At 51.9% G+C, this 20,501-nt stretch overlaps 7 protein-coding genes across 7 annotated transcripts; 2 read left to right on the forward strand and 5 right to left on the reverse strand.

The window, feature by feature from the left end:
• Positions 1-168: 168 nt before the first annotated feature.
• Positions 169-3,403, reverse strand: QC764_509910 (uncharacterized protein). The gene is made up of 2 exons (XM_062948246.1): positions 1,805-3,403; positions 169-1,731 (listed from the first exon to the last, which is right to left on the reverse strand). The coding sequence occupies exons 1-2, from the start codon at positions 2,262-2,264 to the stop codon at positions 353-355; spliced, it is 1,839 nt and encodes a 612-aa protein (XP_062799663.1). The 5' UTR covers positions 2,265-3,403; the 3' UTR covers positions 169-352.
• A 3,469-nt stretch (positions 3,404-6,872) lies between these two features.
• Positions 6,873-7,203, reverse strand: QC764_0085910 (uncharacterized protein; the record flags this gene model as incomplete). Its single annotated transcript, XM_062940856.1, has 2 exons — positions 6,873-7,027; positions 7,083-7,203. 2 exons carry the CDS (start codon positions 7,201-7,203, stop codon positions 6,873-6,875), a joined length of 276 nt encoding a protein of 91 aa, XP_062799664.1.
• A 382-nt stretch (positions 7,204-7,585) lies between these two features.
• QC764_509920 (uncharacterized protein) lies at positions 7,586-8,577 on the reverse strand (the record flags this gene model as incomplete). The annotated part of the gene is made up of 2 exons (XM_062948247.1): positions 7,586-7,678; positions 7,738-8,577. 2 exons carry the CDS (start codon positions 8,575-8,577, stop codon positions 7,586-7,588), a joined length of 933 nt encoding a protein of 310 aa, XP_062799665.1.
• Positions 8,578-9,732: 1,155 nt separating this feature from the next.
• SWR1 (swr1 complex component) lies at positions 9,733-15,030 on the reverse strand (the record flags this gene model as incomplete). Its single annotated transcript, XM_062948248.1, has 1 exon — positions 9,733-15,030. One exon carries the CDS (start codon positions 15,028-15,030, stop codon positions 9,733-9,735), a length of 5,298 nt encoding a protein of 1,765 aa, XP_062799666.1.
• On the forward strand, positions 14,388-16,233 carry QC764_509940 (uncharacterized protein; the record flags this gene model as incomplete). Its single annotated transcript, XM_062948249.1, has 4 exons — positions 14,388-15,527; positions 15,589-15,771; positions 15,838-16,149; positions 16,204-16,233. Exons 2-4 carry the CDS (start codon positions 15,589-15,591, stop codon positions 16,231-16,233), a joined length of 525 nt encoding a protein of 174 aa, XP_062799667.1. The 5' UTR covers positions 14,388-15,527.
• Positions 16,234-17,301: 1,068 nt separating this feature from the next.
• Positions 17,302-19,327, forward strand: QC764_509950 (uncharacterized protein; the record flags this gene model as incomplete). The annotated part of the gene is made up of 4 exons (XM_062948250.1): positions 17,302-17,615; positions 17,665-17,720; positions 17,775-17,978; positions 18,041-19,327. 4 exons carry the CDS (start codon positions 17,302-17,304, stop codon positions 19,099-19,101), a joined length of 1,635 nt encoding a protein of 544 aa, XP_062799668.1. The 3' UTR covers positions 19,102-19,327.
• A 263-nt stretch (positions 19,328-19,590) lies between these two features.
• QC764_509960 (uncharacterized protein) lies at positions 19,591-20,475 on the reverse strand. Its single transcript, XM_062948251.1, has 2 exons — positions 20,133-20,475; positions 19,591-20,019 (listed from the first exon to the last, which is right to left on the reverse strand). The coding sequence occupies exons 1-2, from the start codon at positions 20,377-20,379 to the stop codon at positions 19,769-19,771; spliced, it is 498 nt and encodes a 165-aa protein (XP_062799669.1). The 5' UTR covers positions 20,380-20,475; the 3' UTR covers positions 19,591-19,768.
• Positions 20,476-20,501: the final 26 nt, after the last annotated feature.

Genomic DNA, 20,501 nt, shown 5'->3' on the forward strand with positions numbered 1-20,501 from the left:
AGGGAAAAGGATACCAAGGGAAAGCAGAAGGCCACAAAATGGTCAGGTGCAGGTACCAGGTAAACAATAACTTGGTGAGAATTACCTTAAGGGAAAGCAGGTAGATGGGGTCAATATTCATCATATGGCTTCCATGTTCAAATACTGATTCGATGGTAGAAAAGTTGAGATTGCTCATGCCTTCATATCTGGTATCAAATGAACCTCGTCCCGTGAATTCTAAGCATACAGCTGGTGCCTTGTTACCCATGCCCTGCCTAACCATTGCGCCCTACCGTCTATTGGATATCACAGAAAGAAAACATTACAAAGATTAGGTACTGTATCCAAACCCAAACCGAAACAACACCCCTTAAGCCATCCCCATCTCAACCGGCTTCCCCTTAACGCTGTTCCACTCTACAAACACTGCTCCAAGAATACTAATCGCCGACAAAGCAGTGAACACCGTAAAGGTCTGCGTCAGTGCATCATTAAAAGCCCAAGTAACAGCCCCCAAATCCTCCGGCCGAACCACATTCTCCACGCTCGTAGCCCCAACATGCAGAATCGTCATCGGATCCGGCATATCAGGCACATACTTGGCAACATTCTCCACCAGCTTATTCGTAAACACATTCTGCGACACCGCCACAAACAACGCCGCCCCGAGTGTCTGCAAGAAAATGATCAAGCTCGCCCCCGTCGGCACATCCTCAATACTCAACACCGTCTGCACAGCCATCAACGGCTGCTGAAACCCAATCCCAATCCCCGCCCCAATAATAATCTGATACCCAATCCAAGCCCCCGCTCCCACATCCGGCGTGAACGTCGTCGTCAACCCAAACCCAATACTCGACAAGATCGAGCACGCAATCATAAAAGGCACATACTGCCCCCAAATCGTCACCGCCGCCCCAGCAATAACACTAACCAACACCAACGAAATCAACATGGGCAAGTTCATAATCCCTGACCCAACCGCCGTGGCATCCTTGACTGACTGGAACCAAATCGGATAATAATACGCCGCTCCCAAGAAAGCCCCTCCAATCATCATGATGAAAAACCCCGAACTCCAGACACTCCTCTTCTTGACAATCCTCGGGGGGACAGTCGCCAAATCCCCCTGGTAAATCTGCACTCCGACAAAGATGATAATCAACACCCCAAACAGCACAAACAGCAGGATAACCCTCCAGCTGTTCCAGGCGTACTGCGTCCCTCCCCACTGCAGCGCAAGCAACAAGCAGATAATCGCCGGCATAAACACCGCCGTGCCAAACGGATCGAACCGCATGATTCTCTGCGCGAGCGTGTCATTGTTCTTGATCTCCCTCTTTGGATCGGGGAAGATGAACATGATCACCGCGATGGTAACAGCACCGATGGGCAGGTTGATGTAAAAGCACCAGCGCCAGGTGACGTGATCAGTGAAGGCGCCGCCCATAAGAGGGCCAGAAATGGAGGCGAGACCGTACATGCTGCCAATGGCGCCGGTGTAGATAGGGCGTTTGGCCAGGGGGACGGAGTAAGCCAGGATAGTGAGGGCACCAGAGAAGATACCCGCCGCACCGACACCGGCGATGGCGCGCCCGATGATGAGGGTAACACTATTGTTCGCGACGGCGCAGATAAGGGAGCCGACCTCAAAGATGAAAATGGCGATGAGGTAAACCCATTTGATGGAAAAAAAGGTGTAGAAACGGCCAAAGAGGAGTTGGAAAGCGGCGGTGGTGAGGAGGTAGGCTGGTGAGAAAAAAACAGATTAGTTTGACTGCCGTGTGAAAGGGGAAACTAGGTAAGGGTGAGAACAACATACCACTGGCATACCAACCCACGTCTGGCAAACTCTGGAATTGATCCGTAATTTTGGGAATAGCAGTTGCAATGATCGAGTTGTCAAGTGCCATGAGAAAGACGCTCAGGCACAGGGCAGTGACAATGGCGGCGAGCTTGATACCTGTTGGGTACTCTTCGCCATCTTCTCTTGTCTTGGAGGGCTCGAGCTTCTTGCTGCCAGCTTGGGAGACGGCGGTGGGGTGCTTGGCAAGAATGTTGTCCGTCTTCTCATTGTCAGCTGCTGATGTGGTGATTTCTGGTTGCTTGGAGACCTTTTCCGTCGCATCGGTTGAAGAGCCGGCGTCAATGTCTGTCCTGTCCCCAGAGTTGGAAACCTTCTCGTCCTCTGATATGCTCTTGGAACTTGGGGCGACGGTCGGTGCTTGCGACTCGGCTGTCAGCCCGTCCGTCGCTGGCTTGTCCAGCGAATTACTAGCCATGGTGCAGTTCCCAATGTGTGTCGAGTGCTGTTTGAGTTGCGGGGTATAGATGAAGGTTGCTGAGGACGATGGGGGAAGTGGAGATAGTTTCAGATGGACAAAAGAGAGACCAGAATCTCGGGGCGGGACCCTGACGTTGTTATATCTTTAGACTGTCTAACTACTGTGAAAGAAAAAAAGTACCGGGTGCCGCAGGGGGCCTTTTTACAGTAGGGGAAAGTAGCCGAGCGTAGGTAGGTAAGCTGGGCGCTGTGCCTTCAATGCGGTCAGCTCAGCGGACCGGAGATAAATGTACCACTGGAGATAGGAATTGGACCGCACTCCGACCCATGATCGCGGTGGCTTGCTACCAAGACATCTTGGGGGCCTTAAACGAGACGGGCATCGCGAGAAAGTGCTCACGCCTGCCGGCTTGCAGGTCCCCGAGACAAGACGCCCGGGACTTGAGCGACTTGGACCTATGGCAAGGTCCAGGTGTCACGGAACGTGGGGCAGGTATCCGTAGGGTCGGGCTCCAAGGATCAAAGAAACGGTGCTGTTGACGTGTGGGCTGGAGAGTTGTCAAAGAAGCGGACAGTTTCTGTGGGGAGGCTTCCGGAGCGAATTGGTAAGCGACCAAACGGGGGAATTTTGGACCGATTGCGGTGTGTTAGTAAGGGCGTCTCAAGAAAATGGAACTGATTGATAACAGTGACGTTCCACAGAGCGTGACTGAAACCGACATGTTGTCGCAAACGGAAGTCGCCTCCTTCTGCAATGCTGCCCCAGCTGCATCCCCAAAAATCCCCTAAATCCCAGCACTTCGGTCTCGGTGATGGCTAAGATGCCGCTAGGGACAGATCCGCGCGGCTGGAAAACTTCTGTTTGCACCTCTCTCCTCCCTTTGCTTGCTCTCGGCCATCATCCATCGCATCTCAGCAGACCGAGATGTTGCATTGGGTCGAACTTCCAGAATCCTTTTTCTCTGATGGAACTTTGACGAAGATTCTTCGGAAACATTTTTGTCAGAGGTGATTGATGGCCACGCCAAGATGTTGGACGAAAATGCTCTTCTTTTCCTGCACTGCACTGCGCCTCAGAATCTGGCGGTTCAGGCCGAGATGCCCCCCAAAACACGATTCCCATTCGCTTGATGACTCGTTCCCATCATCGGCTGCCCCGTCTTTCAAAGAAGAACAAACCAATAACACCCCAAATTTGCAAAAAAGGCAGCCTTGCTGACTTTGATAGGCCAGATTGCGGATTGCTCGGACAGCGGACCCGAAATCACACCGATCCGAGCGGCCAGCCAACCCAGTATCGTCATCTCTTCTTTGTTGTTTGTGATCTGAACTATTGAGCGCCGAGCATGGCACATGTGGCACAGACCCAAACCCTCAGGGGAATTTGATCTCGAGGGATGTGACCAAAATCAGGTCCAAGGTCCAAGTTCCAGTGTCTCGCTAGAGTTGACTCCAGGGTCCAACACGCTGTAAACACTGACATCTCACAACATCATCACAGTGTCACCACTCCACAAGTTTACTCGTTTCTTTGGCTCCGCAAAAGCCCGGGTCGAGTTGCGTTGCAGCAGCACACAACCTTTCACAAAGTCACGTCACTCTAGACTCCGACCACCCCCCACAATCCAATCTCTATTTTTACTCGTGCTATGCCCTCCCTGCACTGATCAACAGTCAACCCGGGTGATCCACCAGCCCGATCAAAAAACACATTTCTCCTCCGGCAGATTAAAACCCCGGATACCAACGTCGGAATGCGGCCGGCCACAGCTCCACTTTGCCTCCGCATATCCCCGGACTCCATCCTCCGGGGCCGTGAGTGGACCCCGGCACCGAGATTCGCCTGAAGATGCCTCGACAGAGTTGAAATAATCTATTCGACCCCGCAAGTTAAATTGCCAGATCTGAGACAGCAGAAACAAAATCTCAGCACGTAACGCACGTGGGTCGTAGAGTCCCATCTCGCCTCGACCGGTTGCACCATCGCACCGTTGCCCAGAGCAGATACACGATCTACCGGTAACTTGCAGATGTTTCATCGGATTCAGGGGTAGGTATATCGGCCTGTACTCGACATACGGTAATCAGATGGGTTTTCACAGTGATGTATCCGGCGACAAGAAGATCAGAGGTTCAGACCTGGGGATTGTTGAAACCGTGAGTTTCTTTGGAGCCTGCGGGATAACTCACAAGATACATCCAGTATCACGGGCTGGAAGTCCACTCTGCAATTCGCCATGTCGATGTTAGGCATTCGGTAAATATATGTTTGCACTTCGTACCTTACCTGAAAGTGCTTGGCAGGTATACGAGCTTTGAGCCCCCTTTCTAGGCATCTGTATCGCCATCACCGAGAGAGGCAGATCCAGTTCTTGAAGAGGAATTGCTCCATACATGCCTGCATTTCCACTGCCTTAAGTGTTTGTCTAGGAAAATGTTACAGAAGTTACCAACCGTATCCCGTGAAAGGCGAATTCGTGAGGCCATGGGCACACTCGAATTATCCCGATGTCTTGTTCATGCTCTCAACGAACATCTCCAAGCGTTTCACTGTGGTAGTGATCTCGTCGATCTTGCCGCTGTATTCGTCTTGCACCCTCCTCCGCTCACTCTCCATCTCTTGCAAAGCCTCTCCTATATTTCCAAGCCTTTACAAGATGCACTCCCCTGCCTCAACCCTCAAAAGACGTCCTTCTGCCCCTTGTGAGGCCTGTTCGGCAGCATCTTTCAACACCAGCTGGGTGGTAGATATTAGATCCAAGACGTATTTGTTCCAAACTTGCCCCAATACCATTTCAGTACTCTTGGAGAAGTTAGCAAACAACGAGGACGTGTTGAACGTCTCACTACTATCGATTGTGCGCCACGCAATTGTACCGTGACAGTGAAGCCGTAGCTTGTGCACCACAGCTCCGGCTTCAGCAGCACGTCGAAGTCTTTCCTGATCTTCACTTCACTGCTGTTCCAAACTTGCCAGCACTTCCCTCAGGTTGTTCAACGCGGTGGTAGGACTCTCCGGAAAATGCTGTAGCAGCTGACAGCATGCAATCGCGCCATGTGCGCATTCTATGTCCTTGAGACCTGTCGAAGAAAAGTCCGCGCGAGGATTTTGGTCTCACTCGTCGAATGCCGACATCACGTCCTTGGTTTCTCCTTGAAGTATATGCATGATACCGTCCCAAAAGTCGATGTCGTACTGGGAGGGCAACCTCTGCTCCGCTGCAAGGTAGACGCTGGTGATGAGGACTTCCACCTGGGAATTCGTATGTGGTCCTGGAGACTCAAAATAACTGCACTGCCAAGTGCTGAAGTCGGCGTGGTTTTGGATATCCTCCATGTAAGGCATCTCTTCATTCACAAAACCTGTGGCTTGGCGTCTGCATTCCCTTTCGCGCATCTTGCTAGGTGTCCGGTCGTAGATGTTCCAAGGTTTTGTCTCCAATTCAAAATGAAAGACGACCGGATGTGTACTGTGTATGTCGCGCTGAAGAAGAAAGTTCGTCACTGGCTCCATGCTATGCCGGTTAGAGAGTTGGTAATTGACTGCCGATCCGTTGAAACTCGTTTCACAAGTCACGAAAGTACCGATTTTGTACCCATATTCTAGGATATAAAAAAGCCCCAAAAGCTCCTTCACACGAAACCTCGTTACGTCCTTATGATCAATTTCCACATCCATTGTGCGGTTCTATGCTGTGATGCTGAGCAGCGCGGAGCCGTCTGCGACAAGGAGTCAGTCATGAATCGAGGGACATATCAATAATGAAAACTAGAGAATGGTAAGCAGTTTCCAATAATAATGGAGCGACTTACGAATTCCACCGCTGAATGTTTCCGGGAGGTGCTGCGGCGCTGGATCTCGCACCAGTGACCGAAGGGTGGCACAGATGATTGAGGATACCGGGTCGCGTTGCAGATGTCAAGGAATCGACGAATGAGGTAGGTAGGATAAATAGAGCGTGAACGGCAAGGTTTCTTTATGCTGGTGAGGTTGCGATGCCTGACGGCAGAAATTGAAGACGATCATGATGATCGAGACTGCAAGATGTTTAGCTAAGGTTTGTGCTCGGATCTTGAGAAATATTCAAATTGTGGGGTTCAAATTAACAGGCAACCTGTTGCCTGAAGACTGGATAGAGAAGGAAAGAGCAAATACCCTTCAGCATCGCTCCTGCCTGCAAATAGCTCGTGGCTCGAATCTCCCCACTTTGCTCTTTCCTCAGCCTGATCAAATCGCTGGAGCAACCAGGTAACTAGCTAGGTAAATAGACCGGAGACTTCAGTGTCTCAAGCGGGAGTGCACCTGATGGGAAGCTCATTTGTTTGACGCAGCATCTGCTACCGCAACATAATCACTTATTTTGTCAAGAATGGATTGACCTCCCCGTTCACACCGCTTTCGTGGCACATACTTATTTGAGGGTTGAGATCATACATTCCTCATAGAACTGTCACAAGAGTAGAAGCTGAAGCCAGTCAGAGTGAATATGTCTTTTAATACGGTGTATTCTGCCAGCAAAATAGCATGAAGCATATATAACTTCATGTCAAACTCGTATGTCTGCGGTTGAATATACATATACAAAGACAAAATGAAACTTTTAATCTATGCAGAAAAAGTCCCACTAGCATATCTCTTGGTCCATTGCCGAGCTGTAGCTAAATAGCTTTGTCGATCTGTCTCATAGACCCTGGCAATCTCCTCGTTCAGCGGGAAATCAATCCGCGGTTCTTGGAGTAATTGATGCAGCGTATCGACAACTTACAGAGTTAGCCTTGATGTCAAGTTCACGGAAGTAAGAGTTTCAGGACCTACTAATGGACAAAGTAGTGGTTGGGACCCATGGTATGCCCGTAACAGGAGGGTTGATATCTCCAGCCATTGTGATGTTCGGGTGGTAAATCCGCGTTAGAAACCTGACTTCTGGTGCCCTCATAGGGTAATCGATCGGGAAGCGCAGGCTGAAGATGAACACACCCCCAGCGTAGGGACTGTCGCGCTGGTTAGAAGTTAGTGGTTGTATTTTAGCTTGAGTCAAAACCCCAGCGTTCAACTTGCCGGCCCCACGATAGTCGCATCCAAATAACCCCTCTGAATACTCGTCAGTATAAACGTATTGAACAGTGCCTCAAGAAAGGTTTGTCTTTACCCAATTACCCCTCGGGGGGATTATTTCACAAAAGGCCGGGCTGCGTTTCGGGAAAGCTTCCAGCTCTTGTACAAGCCGTGGGTCAATCGCTATATCAGTTCTCGATGGCCTGGTAGGAGGGGCGGGCTTTCGAAGTTCAAGCGACCTGCTTGCAAGGCTTGTGAATCTTTCAACCTCTGGCTGCGTCAGTGGCAGGTTGACGACCGAGAGCGTTGACATTTTGGACAGTGTAATACCGGATAGTATCGACCATGCCCGCGATCTGGTGGTGTTGATGGTGCTGACCCCGTCTACAATTTCCCTTTCGTTTCGACGATATACCCAGGTTCGGAACAGAACAATTTCGAAGGCTCTTGATAGCTGGAACTCGGAGTCTGTCATGCCATCATCATCTTCGCTTTCATTGGTCGATGCCTGATCTGGAGGTGTGTTTAGTGGGAGGTCGGTGTTAATCACACCAGTCTTGGCCAGCTCAAGATCGGCAGTAGTCGGGTCCTGTCTGTCTCCGGGAGTTTGAAGAGCACTTGACGCATCATTCATGTCGAAAACCGCCGTGCTCATCTCCTCGAGCTCTGGTGACAATTCCATGCCAGCCAATCTGTCAGCTAAGCCCTGGTTATCATCCAGTTCCTGTTCAAGATGATCACGGAGTGCACCGGCTTTCTGGCGTGCCTCAAGGTTAGTCACACTAATGGAGGCGGCTGTCAGCAGAGCTCTTAACCATAGAGGGCAGGTCACATGCCATTGGTATATCTGGAGCATCAGGGAGAGTGATGTCTTGTGTCGCTGAAGCTGAGTCAAAACTCGCAGGGCTGCAGTTTGCTGCCATCTCCAGCTCACAAGTTGCCATGTTGACAGCTTCTCTCGGTCACAAAGCGGCCGCACAATAGATTCGAGTTCAGAGAAGGTTATGACTGTACGGGTGAGAATAGCGACGAGGTCGCCAAGCTGTATAAGGGCTAGTCGGCTTGGGTCGAATCGTCGCGTTCGGTCAATGAATGATTGAAGATTGCAGAAGATGAGCCGGAGATCGTACACTTCATTCAGCAGGTCGGCGATGGATCTTGGCGCATCGGTTATATCACCAAGGAGGCTCAACACTTTGGATGCGGCAGCAACTATGCCGACAATCGATGCTGTAATGCTAAGAGGGTCCGCCATCTTATGACACAAAACATTGCGATATGAGATGATGGGGAAAGACGATGCGGGGTAAACACAGGTGAAGGAGCTTCAGTAAGGCAGTCAAACCTCAGAACCTGGTTGGGGCTGAGCACTTGGCCACTGGGACTGGCCCAACCAAACCTGGGCCGTCAACAAGTCACATACCTTACCTTACTTAACACATCAGAACTCCCATTTTCCCCCTCCACCTTCACACAAGTAGTCCAAACAACTCCTGCATTCCCCTAGCACCATCTCTCCCTTCTCAACCCCCAGCACCTACACACAACCGGTAGTCCACACGCCTGATCTTTGAGTATCACGTCAACGACTCCTCAAAGAGCATTTGTCTCATACAGCATGTTCCACCGACGTATCAGAAGCGTGCTCCTCTTTCCTACCAACATGCCACCAGAGCCCTGTCCCTCCCTCCCCTCTCACTGCACCCAGCCACGAAAACATCCCTTTCCAGTCCCATGCCATTCTTCCACATCCACCCATAACAACGGCCATACGGTACCGCTCGCTAACGATTTCAGCAAGAAACGGGAACCCAGCAAAAGGTATTTTCCTGCCTCGCTCACCTATAACAGGGTATATTCTGTGCGTGTTCGAAATGTTCATATCAAACTCAGGTGAATAACAAACTGTGTTGACATATTCTCTGGCACCATCACATAACGTGAAGTTGCACTCAAGGCAGAGGCATCACCTGCCCCCAAAAAGTGTTGAGATTTATTTTTGACCCTTTTCAATCACCCCCCTCCCCACCTATTCCTCGTTTGAAAATATGGCAATATGTTAATAAATCGTTATTCAGCCCCCTCCCTTCCGCTATCACTCTACCAAAACCCAACCTCTCAGTCTAAACAACCAACCCCTAACAATACCCCAAAAACTCTCATCCCATATAGTAATGCTACCCCCCCACCCCCCCCTCCAACCCCCAATTCACTCATCTATGTGATACACAAAACACCCCACCTTCTTTTTCTTCCATTCCTTTTATTCTTCCAATGCCGAACCAGAAAATAATAATAACAATACTCAATAATCTTTATATCTCTTCCATCATAAACACAAAGACAAGAATATTCAATCCATATCATACAACCAACGCGCTCTTCTCTCTCATGTCTGTCAAAAGAACCACTACCTCTTCCTTGTATCCTTCCCCTTCTTCTTACTCTTCTTCTTATCCTTTGGCAGATCCAACGGCGTCCCTTCCAGCGCAGCCGTCATAAACTTGAGCATATAATCGTCAATAGTCTGTATCCTCCCCCCCCAAGCATTGTATTCGACCTCCTTTTCTTCCACTTCCGCAACCTCGCCATCATCAGCAGACTCAGAAAACAGCCCAAGACCAGACGGCTTCGTCGTTGCTGATGTCGGTGGCTCCGTCCCTTCACGCGGTGTACCATTCCTTGCACTCGACACCCCAGAAGGCTGCTGCTCCGAAAAGTCAGCCTCATCTTCCTGGATTTCCTTCTCGGCCACCCTCGCTGCAGCGACATCCTCCTTGTCTTCTGCCTGCTCGAGTACACGGCCGACGTTGCGCGGGTTGGTGCTCTCCACGCCGCCAAGGACCCTATCCATGGCGGCGTTGGCGGCAACGTCGTTTTCGTTGGCACAAATCTCTCCGCTTGTGGTGATGACGTCGCGAACAGAGATCTTGTTGAAGTAATCCGTGGTGAACTCGCCCTCTTGAATGACAACGTCGTCGAGCATTTGCTTCTGGCTGGCTTTGCGGAGGATGTTGGCTTCGATGGTGTGTTCGCTAACAAGACGGTAAATATGCACATCGCGGGTCTGACCGATACGATGAGCTCGATCTTGACATTGTTTGTCCATGGCCGGGTTCCAGTCTTGGTCATAGAAGATGACTGTGTCGGCACCCGTCAAATTGATACCAAGACCGCCTGAACGGGTTGAAAGAATGAAGCAAGTGATTCGAGTGTCGTGGTTGAAGCGGTCCGTCAAAATTTGACGCTGTTCAACCTTTGTTGCACCATCAAGACGCAGATATTTGTGGCCATGAATGTTGAGGAACTGCTCTAGAATGTCGAGAACCTTTGTCATTTGGGTAAAGATGAGTGCACGGTGACCGCCGGCATGCAACCTGCGCAGGAGCTTGTCCAACGCTTGGAGCTTGCCGCAGTCGTACTGGAGGAGACGCTTATCGGGGAACTGGATGCTGAGGCGCATTCGGGCTTCGTGCCAAGGATCAACAGGCCGCTCTTTGGGCATGTAGGGAGCATACTTGACTGGTGCTGAAAGCCTCATATCTGCCTCCTGGAATGCTTGGATGCCCTTTTCCCCAAGTAGGAACCTGTTCAAATCACCAGTGACCACTGCCGGGGTGACACATGCAAACTTGGTGATGGTCGTCTCCATCGACTCTGCTCGTTGTTGAAGAGTAGGGATTGCACTGTGCAAGAAGTGCAGATCCTCTTCAAACCAGCTCATGATCTTTTGAGGGAGTTTTGGTCGCTGCTTGTATGGTCGACGATGAGTGTCGAGCGTTAGCATCTCGACAAGACGCTTCCCGTAAATGGGACGTTGTTGACGACGGAGGGCGTTCAGATAGACGCAATGCTGAAGCTCTTCAAACCGACCCCACCGGGCGGCGCTCTCAAGATACACAATATTTGACTTGACAGATGCTGGATCCAGGTTATGGTAGGCGTTGTTGGCCCGAATCTTTTGCGCATCTCTCAGATCGGGAAAGATACGGAGCGCGCTAAGCTGAGCGATGCGATCGGCATGGGACGTGGACATGTCCTCGTACTGTGTTGGGATCATGTTGAGGAAGCTGAGGCTCACTGTGCTCATCAGCTTCTCGGCCAACAACTTCTTCCTGACAATACGCTCGTTGATCTCGTAATCAGCTGCAACAGAACGTTGCATGCGGAACGAAGTCATGATAGGGCGATCAACGAAGAGATCCGGATGGTTGCAGACCTTCCTCAGTTGCATCAGACAGTTAATGATAGACATGTAGTTGCCAGATGACAAGGTCTCACGGGTGTCAGCCCGGGACAAGAAGCCATCGTAGAGTTCTCTCTGGCGTTTGGAAAGACGACAGAACTCGACATGCTCGTACTTGGCCGGCATCTGTTTCTCGACATCGGCCTTCAGACGGCGGAGGAGGTATGGTCGAAGGACCTTGTGGAGCTTGGAGATGATAGCCCGTGCTTCATCATCCAGTTGCTCTCGTCCGCTCTCAAGAATTTGTGATTCTGGCCTAGAGAACCAATTATGAAACTCCCTGAGATCAACGAAGCCTCCCTCGCCATTTTCGGGGGGGGCAAGAAAGTAAAGAAGTGACCAGAGCTCTGTCAGGTTGTTTTGCAGAGGGGTACCCGTCAGGAGCAAACGAGCCTGCGTGTTGAAGCCAAGCAGTGTTTGCCACCGCTGAGATTTGAAGTTCTTGATGTTGTGAGCCTCGTCGAGAATCATGTAATGCCATCGCCTGCGCCGGAACACCTGTTGGTCTTGGAGCACCATTTGGTATGATGTGATGCAAACGTTCCACACGTCATCATTGGTCCACCCCTGTCGTTTTCTCTTGCGCTCTTCTTGGTTACCATAGTAGGTGAGAATTTTGAAGCCAGGACACCACTTCTTGAACTCCATCTCCCAGTTGAGCATGACACTTGTTGGGACAATGACGAGATGTGGACCCCACACTTCGTGATGGCATGCCAGATGCGCCAGCAACGCGATGGTCTGGATGGTCTTGCCCAGGCCCATTTCATCGGCGAGAATTCCGTTGGTGTTGTTGGCATATAGGGCTGCCAGCCAATCCAGCCCGTGATGTTGATACTCACGCAGCGTTCCACGAAGCAGAAAGGGTATTTCTGTCTTTGGGGCATCTTGCTGTGGAGTGAGCTCTCTGCTGTCAGATTTTGCGGCATTGAGCTGTGATGTCGATACAGGCGTTTCTGCGTCAGTTGGTTTGGTGTCGTTGGATGTCCTTGGCGATTGGCTTCTAGATACACTGTGGGCATTGGTCATTGGCTCCGTCTCGGGGCTATGGTGATGGTTGGCTGCCATGGACTGGGCATCGAGGGCTTCGTCTACTATAGGTGCGTCTACCATCGACACATCGACATCATGCTCTGATTTGACCCTGGTGGCAACTGGCCGTGCTTGGCTGGCGAAGGTACGAGCTTCATCAACGGGCTGTACATCAACTGGTGGAGGTATTGGAGACACTGACGCTGTAGACTTAGTGGCGGACACGTCGACTTGTGGTGGTGGATGTTCAGCAGTGGCAGTTGCTGTCGCAGACTGGGGATTCTCTACCAGAACCTCTGCCAACACACCACTCATTGGTTCGCCTGCTTCAGCAGCTGTTGAAATCGACTCAGATGCTGACTCTTTCAGATCTGGCATCACAGAATCCCCTTCCTCCGTTGGCGCGGGGGCATCTGAAGGATCAACGTCGGCCATCTCTACATCTCCATCGCCTTCAGCTGAGGGTTCCTCAGGCGCAGCCTCCACCTCAAGTTTCTTCAACTCAGACTTTTTGAAGAACAAGGATAGCAGCCCAGCAGGTTCGTCATCCGACTCCTCACTGCCTTCGTCTTCTTCTTCCTCCTCACTTGAGCCAAGGTCGTCATCCATGTCTACCGATTCATCGCTGGTGTCCATATCAGTTGGACCACCATGTGGAGTGTCGGCCGGCGTTGTGCCCATGTCTGGTTTCGAATCATCGACCTCCTTTGACTCCAACACCGGTAGGTTGGCGTATTTCTCACGTAGTTGGTCTTGCGTCAAGCCTTCATCGGACAGAACAGATTCCTTATCATCATCATCTTCCGACGACGACATGTTGCTCTCATCATCAGCCTCTGAACCCTTATCAGACTCAGAAACATCAGAGATGTCCTCTTCGTCATCCATATCCGAGTCCATATCTTCGTCATCATCGTCGTCCTCGCCTGACATTTCCTCAGCATCGTACTGTGTTTGCCTGGCTTGCAGCTTTTGTTCCGACAAATTGACTGCTTGGTTCAGCGCAGCCTTGACGCGTCGCTGCTCCTCAGCCTCCCATTCCACAAGCCGTCGACGGTTGACCTCTACCCTGACGTTCTCCCATGTCCCCACTATTGCCTTCCCAACTTGCCTCCACCGTGCCTTGCTCTTCTCTCGCTCCTCAAACTCAATCTCTTCAGCTGTCTTGGGTTGCGGATTTCGCCGCCTCCATTCAGCCTCGCATGCAAGGGCTATCCTCTTTGCTGTGGCACGATGTCGCTGCTGCTCATTAAGCATCAACTTACGAAAGTTGCTCATAGCCCTTGTAAGGTGATCCAGATGTGCCCATTGCCGTGGTGGTTCCTCCTCCGCTTCTGGCTCGAATACCGAACATCTCTCCTCTGCCAGCAACCCGCCTGGTTCTACCTCCTTCTCGACCCGCAAAATGATGGAGGCATCCTCTTGCACGAGCTTATCAGTGTATCGAGGACCATCTTCGGCGGTGATCAAAAGCCCTCCCTCTTCCACAGGAATATTGGCTGCTCGCACGACGTACTCTTCGAAAGACGGGCCGAGCTTTGGTCGTAGATTTGCTTGGTCCCGATGGACCAAAGGTAGCTCTGTCAGGGGTGGGCGGCGGAGTTTGATACGGGGGGTGAATCGGATAGCGGCTGGGGAGGTACTGTCATCGTCATCGTCATTATCTTTAAGGCGACGCGTGGAGCGGCGCGTGCCAAGTGATTGCCTCGTAGGCGTGGTGGGTCGCCTTGGGGATGTGGATCGTCGACGACTTCGTGCACTCGATCGGACTTCCTGGGTCATCGATTTCCGGGGTGGAGGTTTGGACATGGAAGCCTTGGATGCTGCGTGTTTGCTGGAGGGTATCGGACGCTTCGATGCGCCTCCCGAAGCGGGGGTTGAGCTGTTTGCACTTGCAGAACCATTAGCTTGCCCACGCCCTCTTCGAGGAGGACTGGCTTGATTATTTCCCCGTGGCGTTCGCTTGTCCTGCTCCAGATTCACGAGGTTGATGCGCCCCGATTTGCGACGGCCATCCTCTGCTATCAACCTGGTTGGCCCTTCGGCCTCAACCTTCTTCCATGGCGGGGATTCGACCTTGGGCTTCCTGATGGTATTATTTGGGGTCGTATCTCGGACTCGTCGACGTTTGGCAGGTGGCTCATCATCGGTGGACGGGGTGTCGTGGGCATGGTCGATGCCGTTGCTTTTCGGAGCCTGGTTGATGGCATTTTGTTTTATCTGATCGAGCTTGGCCAGGACCTGTTCATCATCCTCGAATTCACTAATTTCGCTGGATGAATCCTTCGTCTCTGGGGGTTCGAGGTCGAGGTCGACGGTCTCGGGATGGCTGGTGAATGATGGTTCGGCATGGTGGTGGTGGCCATTGTTGTCGCCGTTAGTGGCAGGCGGAAGAGCGTGTGTTGGGCTCGGCGACGCGATCTCTGTCATAGTAACAAGGGACAGCGCGAGGCAAAGAAAGCCGAGAGCTCGACGAAACTGGCATCTGGCAGGCCGAAAAACAGGTCAGGCGAACGGGACGGTCGCGGGGAATCTCGTGTCGGAATTTCAGCATGTCCAGGCCGCTGTGGTGGTTGCTGCGGCGTGAATAGTGTCGAAAAAGCCCGTCGTCAGCAAAACTTTTGAGAGCCGACAAAAAATTCCAACTCATGACCAAGCTTGATTGAAAGGCGATTGCCGCGGCCGCCCAGTGCGAGGGCGCGCCGTGGGCTTGGCTTGGCCTCTGCTCTGCTTCTTTTTGGTGGGCTGCGTGCATTGTTGCCTGAGGTGTCCACTTTGTGACCTCTGAACAGCAACATCCAGCCAATCACAGCTCTCACAGCTCCAACCACGACGAGGCCAAACCTCTGGGGGAGAGCTTCGAAACTCAATCGTCATCAATCAGCCCTCACCTCACACTATCGCATTGCGGCACCCCCAACGCCACGGCATGTCACCATTTGCCCTTTCACCCTCTTCTCGACACATATGCTAACTCGCTACTCACAGATGCTGTCCAGTCGAATTGTGCGGGCAGCGCCCCTCCGGACTGCCGCCCTTGCGGTTCGCCGACTCCCCCTCATTCAGACCCGAACTTTCCTCCCCGAGTCCATGGTCGGCCGCGCCAAGCTTGACGAGAAGTACCCCGACTCCGACTACCCCAAGCTGACTGCGGCTGAGGATCCCGAAATGGTGCGTTGAGGAGGTCGAGGAGGAGCTCTGGGTTGAGAATGGCCGGCAAAACTGACAGGAGCATAGAACGGCGGTTATATCAACCCTCCCCGTGTCAAGCGCCAATTCCGTGACCCTCACGCCGACTGGTGGGACAAGCAGGAGCGCAGAAACTTGGGCGAGCCGGTTCACGAAGACAACGATATTCTGGGCATATTCTCCACCTACGAGTACACATGGATCAGCCCTGGCAAGGGTCTCGCCCAGCTTGGCGCCTTCATTGTGGTCTTCCTCGGCGTTGTCTTCACCGTCAAGCAGGTTTACCCAGACCGTGTCAGCTACCCCAGAGAGTTTGAGGGTGGTTTGGTCAGGGAACTGGGTGGAGAGGGTGCTATCCGCGTAAGTGGACAGTCATTGGACCTGCGTTTGGGTCAAGCTAATCATTGGAAACAGGCCAGAATGGAAGGTGATGAGGACCCCTGAAGTGGAAGTAGTATGTGAGGAGTTGTAAATATCCAGGTTTTAATGACCTATGTTGTGCAATTGAGTCCCTTTGTCAAAGAACAGCTCAGCAGGCAGTCATGTCCGGCCAGGCTTTTGATCTAGTTTCGGTTCATCGTCTACTGACATGGATCTTGAATCCCAGCTGGGTGGCGACTGATCCGTGCCCTGCTTTCCGTTGATGCCGATGGAGGGTTGGGAGCTGTGGGATCTTGGAAACGTGGAAAGAGCTTTAACTGATCCTGCCGCGATTATTGGTATCAGGAGGGTGGGGAACAGCTCATACAACGGGTGACCCAGCAGGCGCGGTGATGCCACCTTTGACTTTATTGATAAATATAGGACCCTTTGCAGTTTCCTGAGTTAGCTTGCCAGCTTCCTCCAAAGAGGCGGTTCCCGGTTTTCGGAATAGGTTTTCTGTTATGCCGCTTCCTGCCGTCTTTCTGAATCGGTCTCCAAATCTCAGCTGGCAACCTTGACGACACGGACGTATGATCTTATGGTCTACACCAAAGAAGCAAGTGTTTCCCGCTCATTTCAACTGCAATTCCGACAATCAAGCCGCCCCCGTCACTTCCTCGGTGCGATCTCTCAGTCTCAGCATCCGAATCGCCCCAACTTCCACAGTTAAAGCACCCAATTGACTGTCTTGGAATTACACCACACAGTTGAACCGGGGCCGAATCTACTCGAACCCCATCCTTCTTCGTCCCTTTCCAATGATGCTGAGGGAAGTACCGGTCACACCGTGCGTCATTGGGTCCCCTACCCCCGGTAGCTCCCAAAGATGCCTATCGGCATGGGCCCGCCAAACTACCAACGCGGGCACCAAAGTGACGTTGCTGATGTTCTGATATCAGGCATCTCCGCTCGCAACTCTGTTTTTGGCTTCTTGGGAGTTGCCAGCCTTGATGGCTGTGTAATTGGCTTGGCCACCTTTCTCTTTTGTTGCTGTTCTCTTGGTACCAGTTCCTTTCCTCTCCATCATCATCGAGCAAGTCTTATCAGTCTCTCTTCTCGACAAAGCATCCTCCTCTTTCGACCACCACGATGCGCTACGACGACTGGGATGTCATCCTTTTCCCGACTGGCCGAGACGCCAAAATTCCCTTCAAAGAGTTCAAGGTCGCCTGCCATGCGATTCCCGATGTCGAGTTGTCCCACATTCACGGCTCAGCTGGTATGTCGGTAATGATGCCGGTAATGACCTGCTTTGTCCCGAGTTTGCCGGCCGGGTCCTCGTTCCAGATATCTCTTCACTGCTGGCGCAACCCCGAGATCAGCCAATTCACCCGGACTTACAGCAAGCACATGGAGCTAGTCAAATATGAGGCCCGCATTCTCCTCGACGGACGCTTGGTTGCGTGGGTACTGCCTGGCTCTTGATGAAATCCCCTCCTGACCGGCAACTAGTTCGACTGTCCTTGACCGCAAAGTCAACGGCCCACATCTTATCACTAGCACATTTGGTTTGTGGTGATTGTTATCCTTGCCAGTGATCTTGCAGTAACATGTTCTGGCAGAATTTACCAAAACCGGCGAGCTTGAGCGACTCAAGTTTCCGCATTTCCGTCGCGAACTTATGTTTCAGAGCCACTGGAATCCTGCGGACGACATTGGCCGAATCAAGGTCGTGATCAGCGAAGGCTTCCCTCGGGACTCCCTCTCAGTTCCCATTGAGAGAGTCAAGAACGTCGTGGCATTTTCCTTTCAGCATGCTCCTCTTGGTCCGTCTTGTTTCCCGGACCTCTGGTAGCAACTACGGACCGAGGCTGATGTGATAGCACAGAGATTCTCGAGGCCAATGGCATCGCATGGCCCAATCCTTCAATGTGGCGACGTCCTTCCGCGAACCCTTCGATGCCAGTCCCCACATACCAAACCAACGATGGAGCAGAGCTTCACAGCCACTCTCCACGCCGCAAGTCATTGCTTCTTCGCAACGTCAAAAGCCAAGGGTTCCCTACTCCTCCAATACCGGGCAGCATCTTCCAGCCCCAAACAACGTCAGGATATCTTGGCAGCTCAACATTTCCCACCCCTCTTCTTCCCCGTACTTCTGTCAATACGTATGCGGACCCTTTCAGTTCATCGTCAGCATACATGGACTGGGTAAACTCCATGAGCTCCATCGTCAATAGCGGACAGTCAAGCGATTCAAACAACTCTTTCAAGGCCTTTTGGTCGAGCTCTACGATGCAGGCGCGCAAGCAAACAAGTGACATTAGCATGCCGGATTATAGCGCCACCATGGACGAAGTCGATGACATGAAGGTTCCGACCAATACGCCTACAGCCTTGGATCTAGATCATCAATACCATCTGCCTCAGCATCGCCACGATGCGTCGCTGCTGCCCCCAAATCTTGCATCCAGTCTGACACAGTCACTCTTGAACCAACCCATTCCGCTTCCATCGTCAGAGATCAAGTCCAAGAAGGAGACCAGACATCACCTGGGAATGGGGTTAGGGGAGGTCGATCCCAACACGGCCTTCCGAATGGGAACACCTATCCCCGGATCAGGGGGTGCGGCCTGCCACTCTGCGCGGTCATCCTCCACAACATCATCGAGCGAAGAGTGCGGAGACCGCGGTGGGTTGTTCGGAGACAAGGGAAAGGAAAACGCTGCACCGTCGACGCTACCAGATCAGACGGTTTTCTCTGGTAGTTCGAGAAGCACCTCAGGAGGTGAGCTTTGCTATAACAGCGGTGTCAAGAGGAACAGAACGTTTACGCCTGCGAGTGCGAGGGCCATTGATGACGAGGATGAGCCAAGAAGGGCTAGTCCCCATGTCCGGGTTGCCGATTATGCTAGTGACAGTGAGACTCTCGGGACGTCCGTTGCTTGATTGGTGGGGCTGGGGGGCGGACGGTTTTGTGTTACAGCTACATTTATGTCGGCTCTTAGTGCTTGTTTAATGTTTTGTCTGAGCTGGGACTTGGGCACTGCAGGCATATTCTATGGTCGTGGGTTTACAATATTCATTCACGTGTGGAGGGTATTGAAGCAACCAGGACATGCATAGGAAAAAGATGGGTCGAAATAATTTGTATGCATAGGATATCGCTAAACAAGCTCGCTCCCCTCCATGGCTTTGGTGTGTCATGTGCCCTGTTTGTTCTATCTCAATTAACTTCAACCGACCCCTGGGAAATTCTTTTATCCTGCACTTTGCAGTCAAAGGTCCTGTTCATAGAGGCCAGGCTCGAATCTACCAAGGAACATCACGCCATCATATACGCTTGTAATGCTCAAGAACTCAGTATTCGTTTCTAGTCTGGCGTGGCCAGTTGCTGAGACAGAGACCTAGCTAATAGTTATCTAATGAGTGTAGTTACATTCTCCTCTTTCTTCATCCTTCTCCATAGTTGACCATATCAGTTTCTTTTTTTTCCTTTTTTTTTGTGTGTTTCTTTTTCAAAGTAGACCATATCAGTTCCTTCATTGTGGCGCGCCCATGAGAGATTGAAACACCCCCAGACTCTCCTCAGCGAGACACTTTGAGATCATCAACCTTAAAAGGTGTGCAGGTAGTGACCGACAAAGCTCTTGCCGATGCTGGTAACCTGAGAGGCGAGCTCGCCGGCGCCGAACGAGTTGGCCAGCGTCTTGGCCCACTCGGCGGCATGGCCCTGCACGGTTGCGACGATGAAGCGGTGCTGGTAGGGCTTGTTGTCCTTGTCGTGGAGGACGAGCCAGCGGTTCTCGCCTTGGGCGTTCTTTTGGCCGTATTGGAGTTTGTCGTTGATGGGGAGGATGAAGTTGTCTGGACCGGGGGATAAGGGGGTTAGTATGGGATGGGATGGGATGGGATGGGATGGGATGGGGGGGTTGGGGGGTTGGGTTGGGACAAGAGGGGGTAAGGGGGGAGAAGCGCACCGCCTTCTTTTTTAGCACCGGGGAGCTTGCTCAGGTGAGTGGGGCTGGACTCGTCCTTGTAGAAGGTGTCTTGGATGTAGAGGAGGACGTCGGCTTGGTTTTGGGTGATGTTTTTGGCTTTGACGATGTAGTAGTTGGCTTTCTTGGTGCGGAGGGATTGGGACCAGGTGATTTCTTGGAGGGCGGAGTCCGCGTCGGGGGTGTAGGCCGGGATGGAGAGGGTGTTGCCTGCTTCGGGGGTGGACATTTTGTTTTTGGGGGGGTGGGTTGTGTTTGGGTGATTGGTGTGGTGGTTGAAGTTATATGGGAAATGTCTGTTTGTTGTTTTTGGTGAAGAGAAGGGAGTGGACTGTGGAGGGAGGATGGAAG

This window comes from Podospora pseudoanserina, chromosome 5 (assembly GCF_035222485.1).
Source record: "Podospora pseudoanserina strain CBS 124.78 chromosome 5, whole genome shotgun sequence".
Taxonomy (NCBI): Eukaryota; Fungi; Ascomycota; class Sordariomycetes; order Sordariales; family Podosporaceae; genus Podospora; species Podospora pseudoanserina.

What these genes read in the sequence shown, in the direction of transcription:
- QC764_509960 (XM_062948251.1), bottom strand. Translation starts at nt 20,379, where the DNA reads ATGTCCACCCCCGAAGCAGGCAACACCCTCTCCATCCCGGCCTACACC. An exon ending in CGGTGCTAAAAAAGAAGGCG is followed by an intron (nt 20,020 to 20,132) that starts GTGCGCTTCTCC and finishes CCCCCGGTCCAG; the next exon opens with ACAACTTCATCCTCCCCATC.
- QC764_509910 (XM_062948246.1), bottom strand. Translation starts at nt 2,264, where the DNA reads ATGGCTAGTAATTCGCTGGACAAGCCAGCGACGGACGGGCTGACAGCC. An exon ending in CGTGGGTTGGTATGCCAGTG is followed by an intron (nt 1,732 to 1,804) that starts GTATGTTGTTCT and finishes TTTTCTCACCAG; the next exon opens with CCTACCTCCTCACCACCGCC.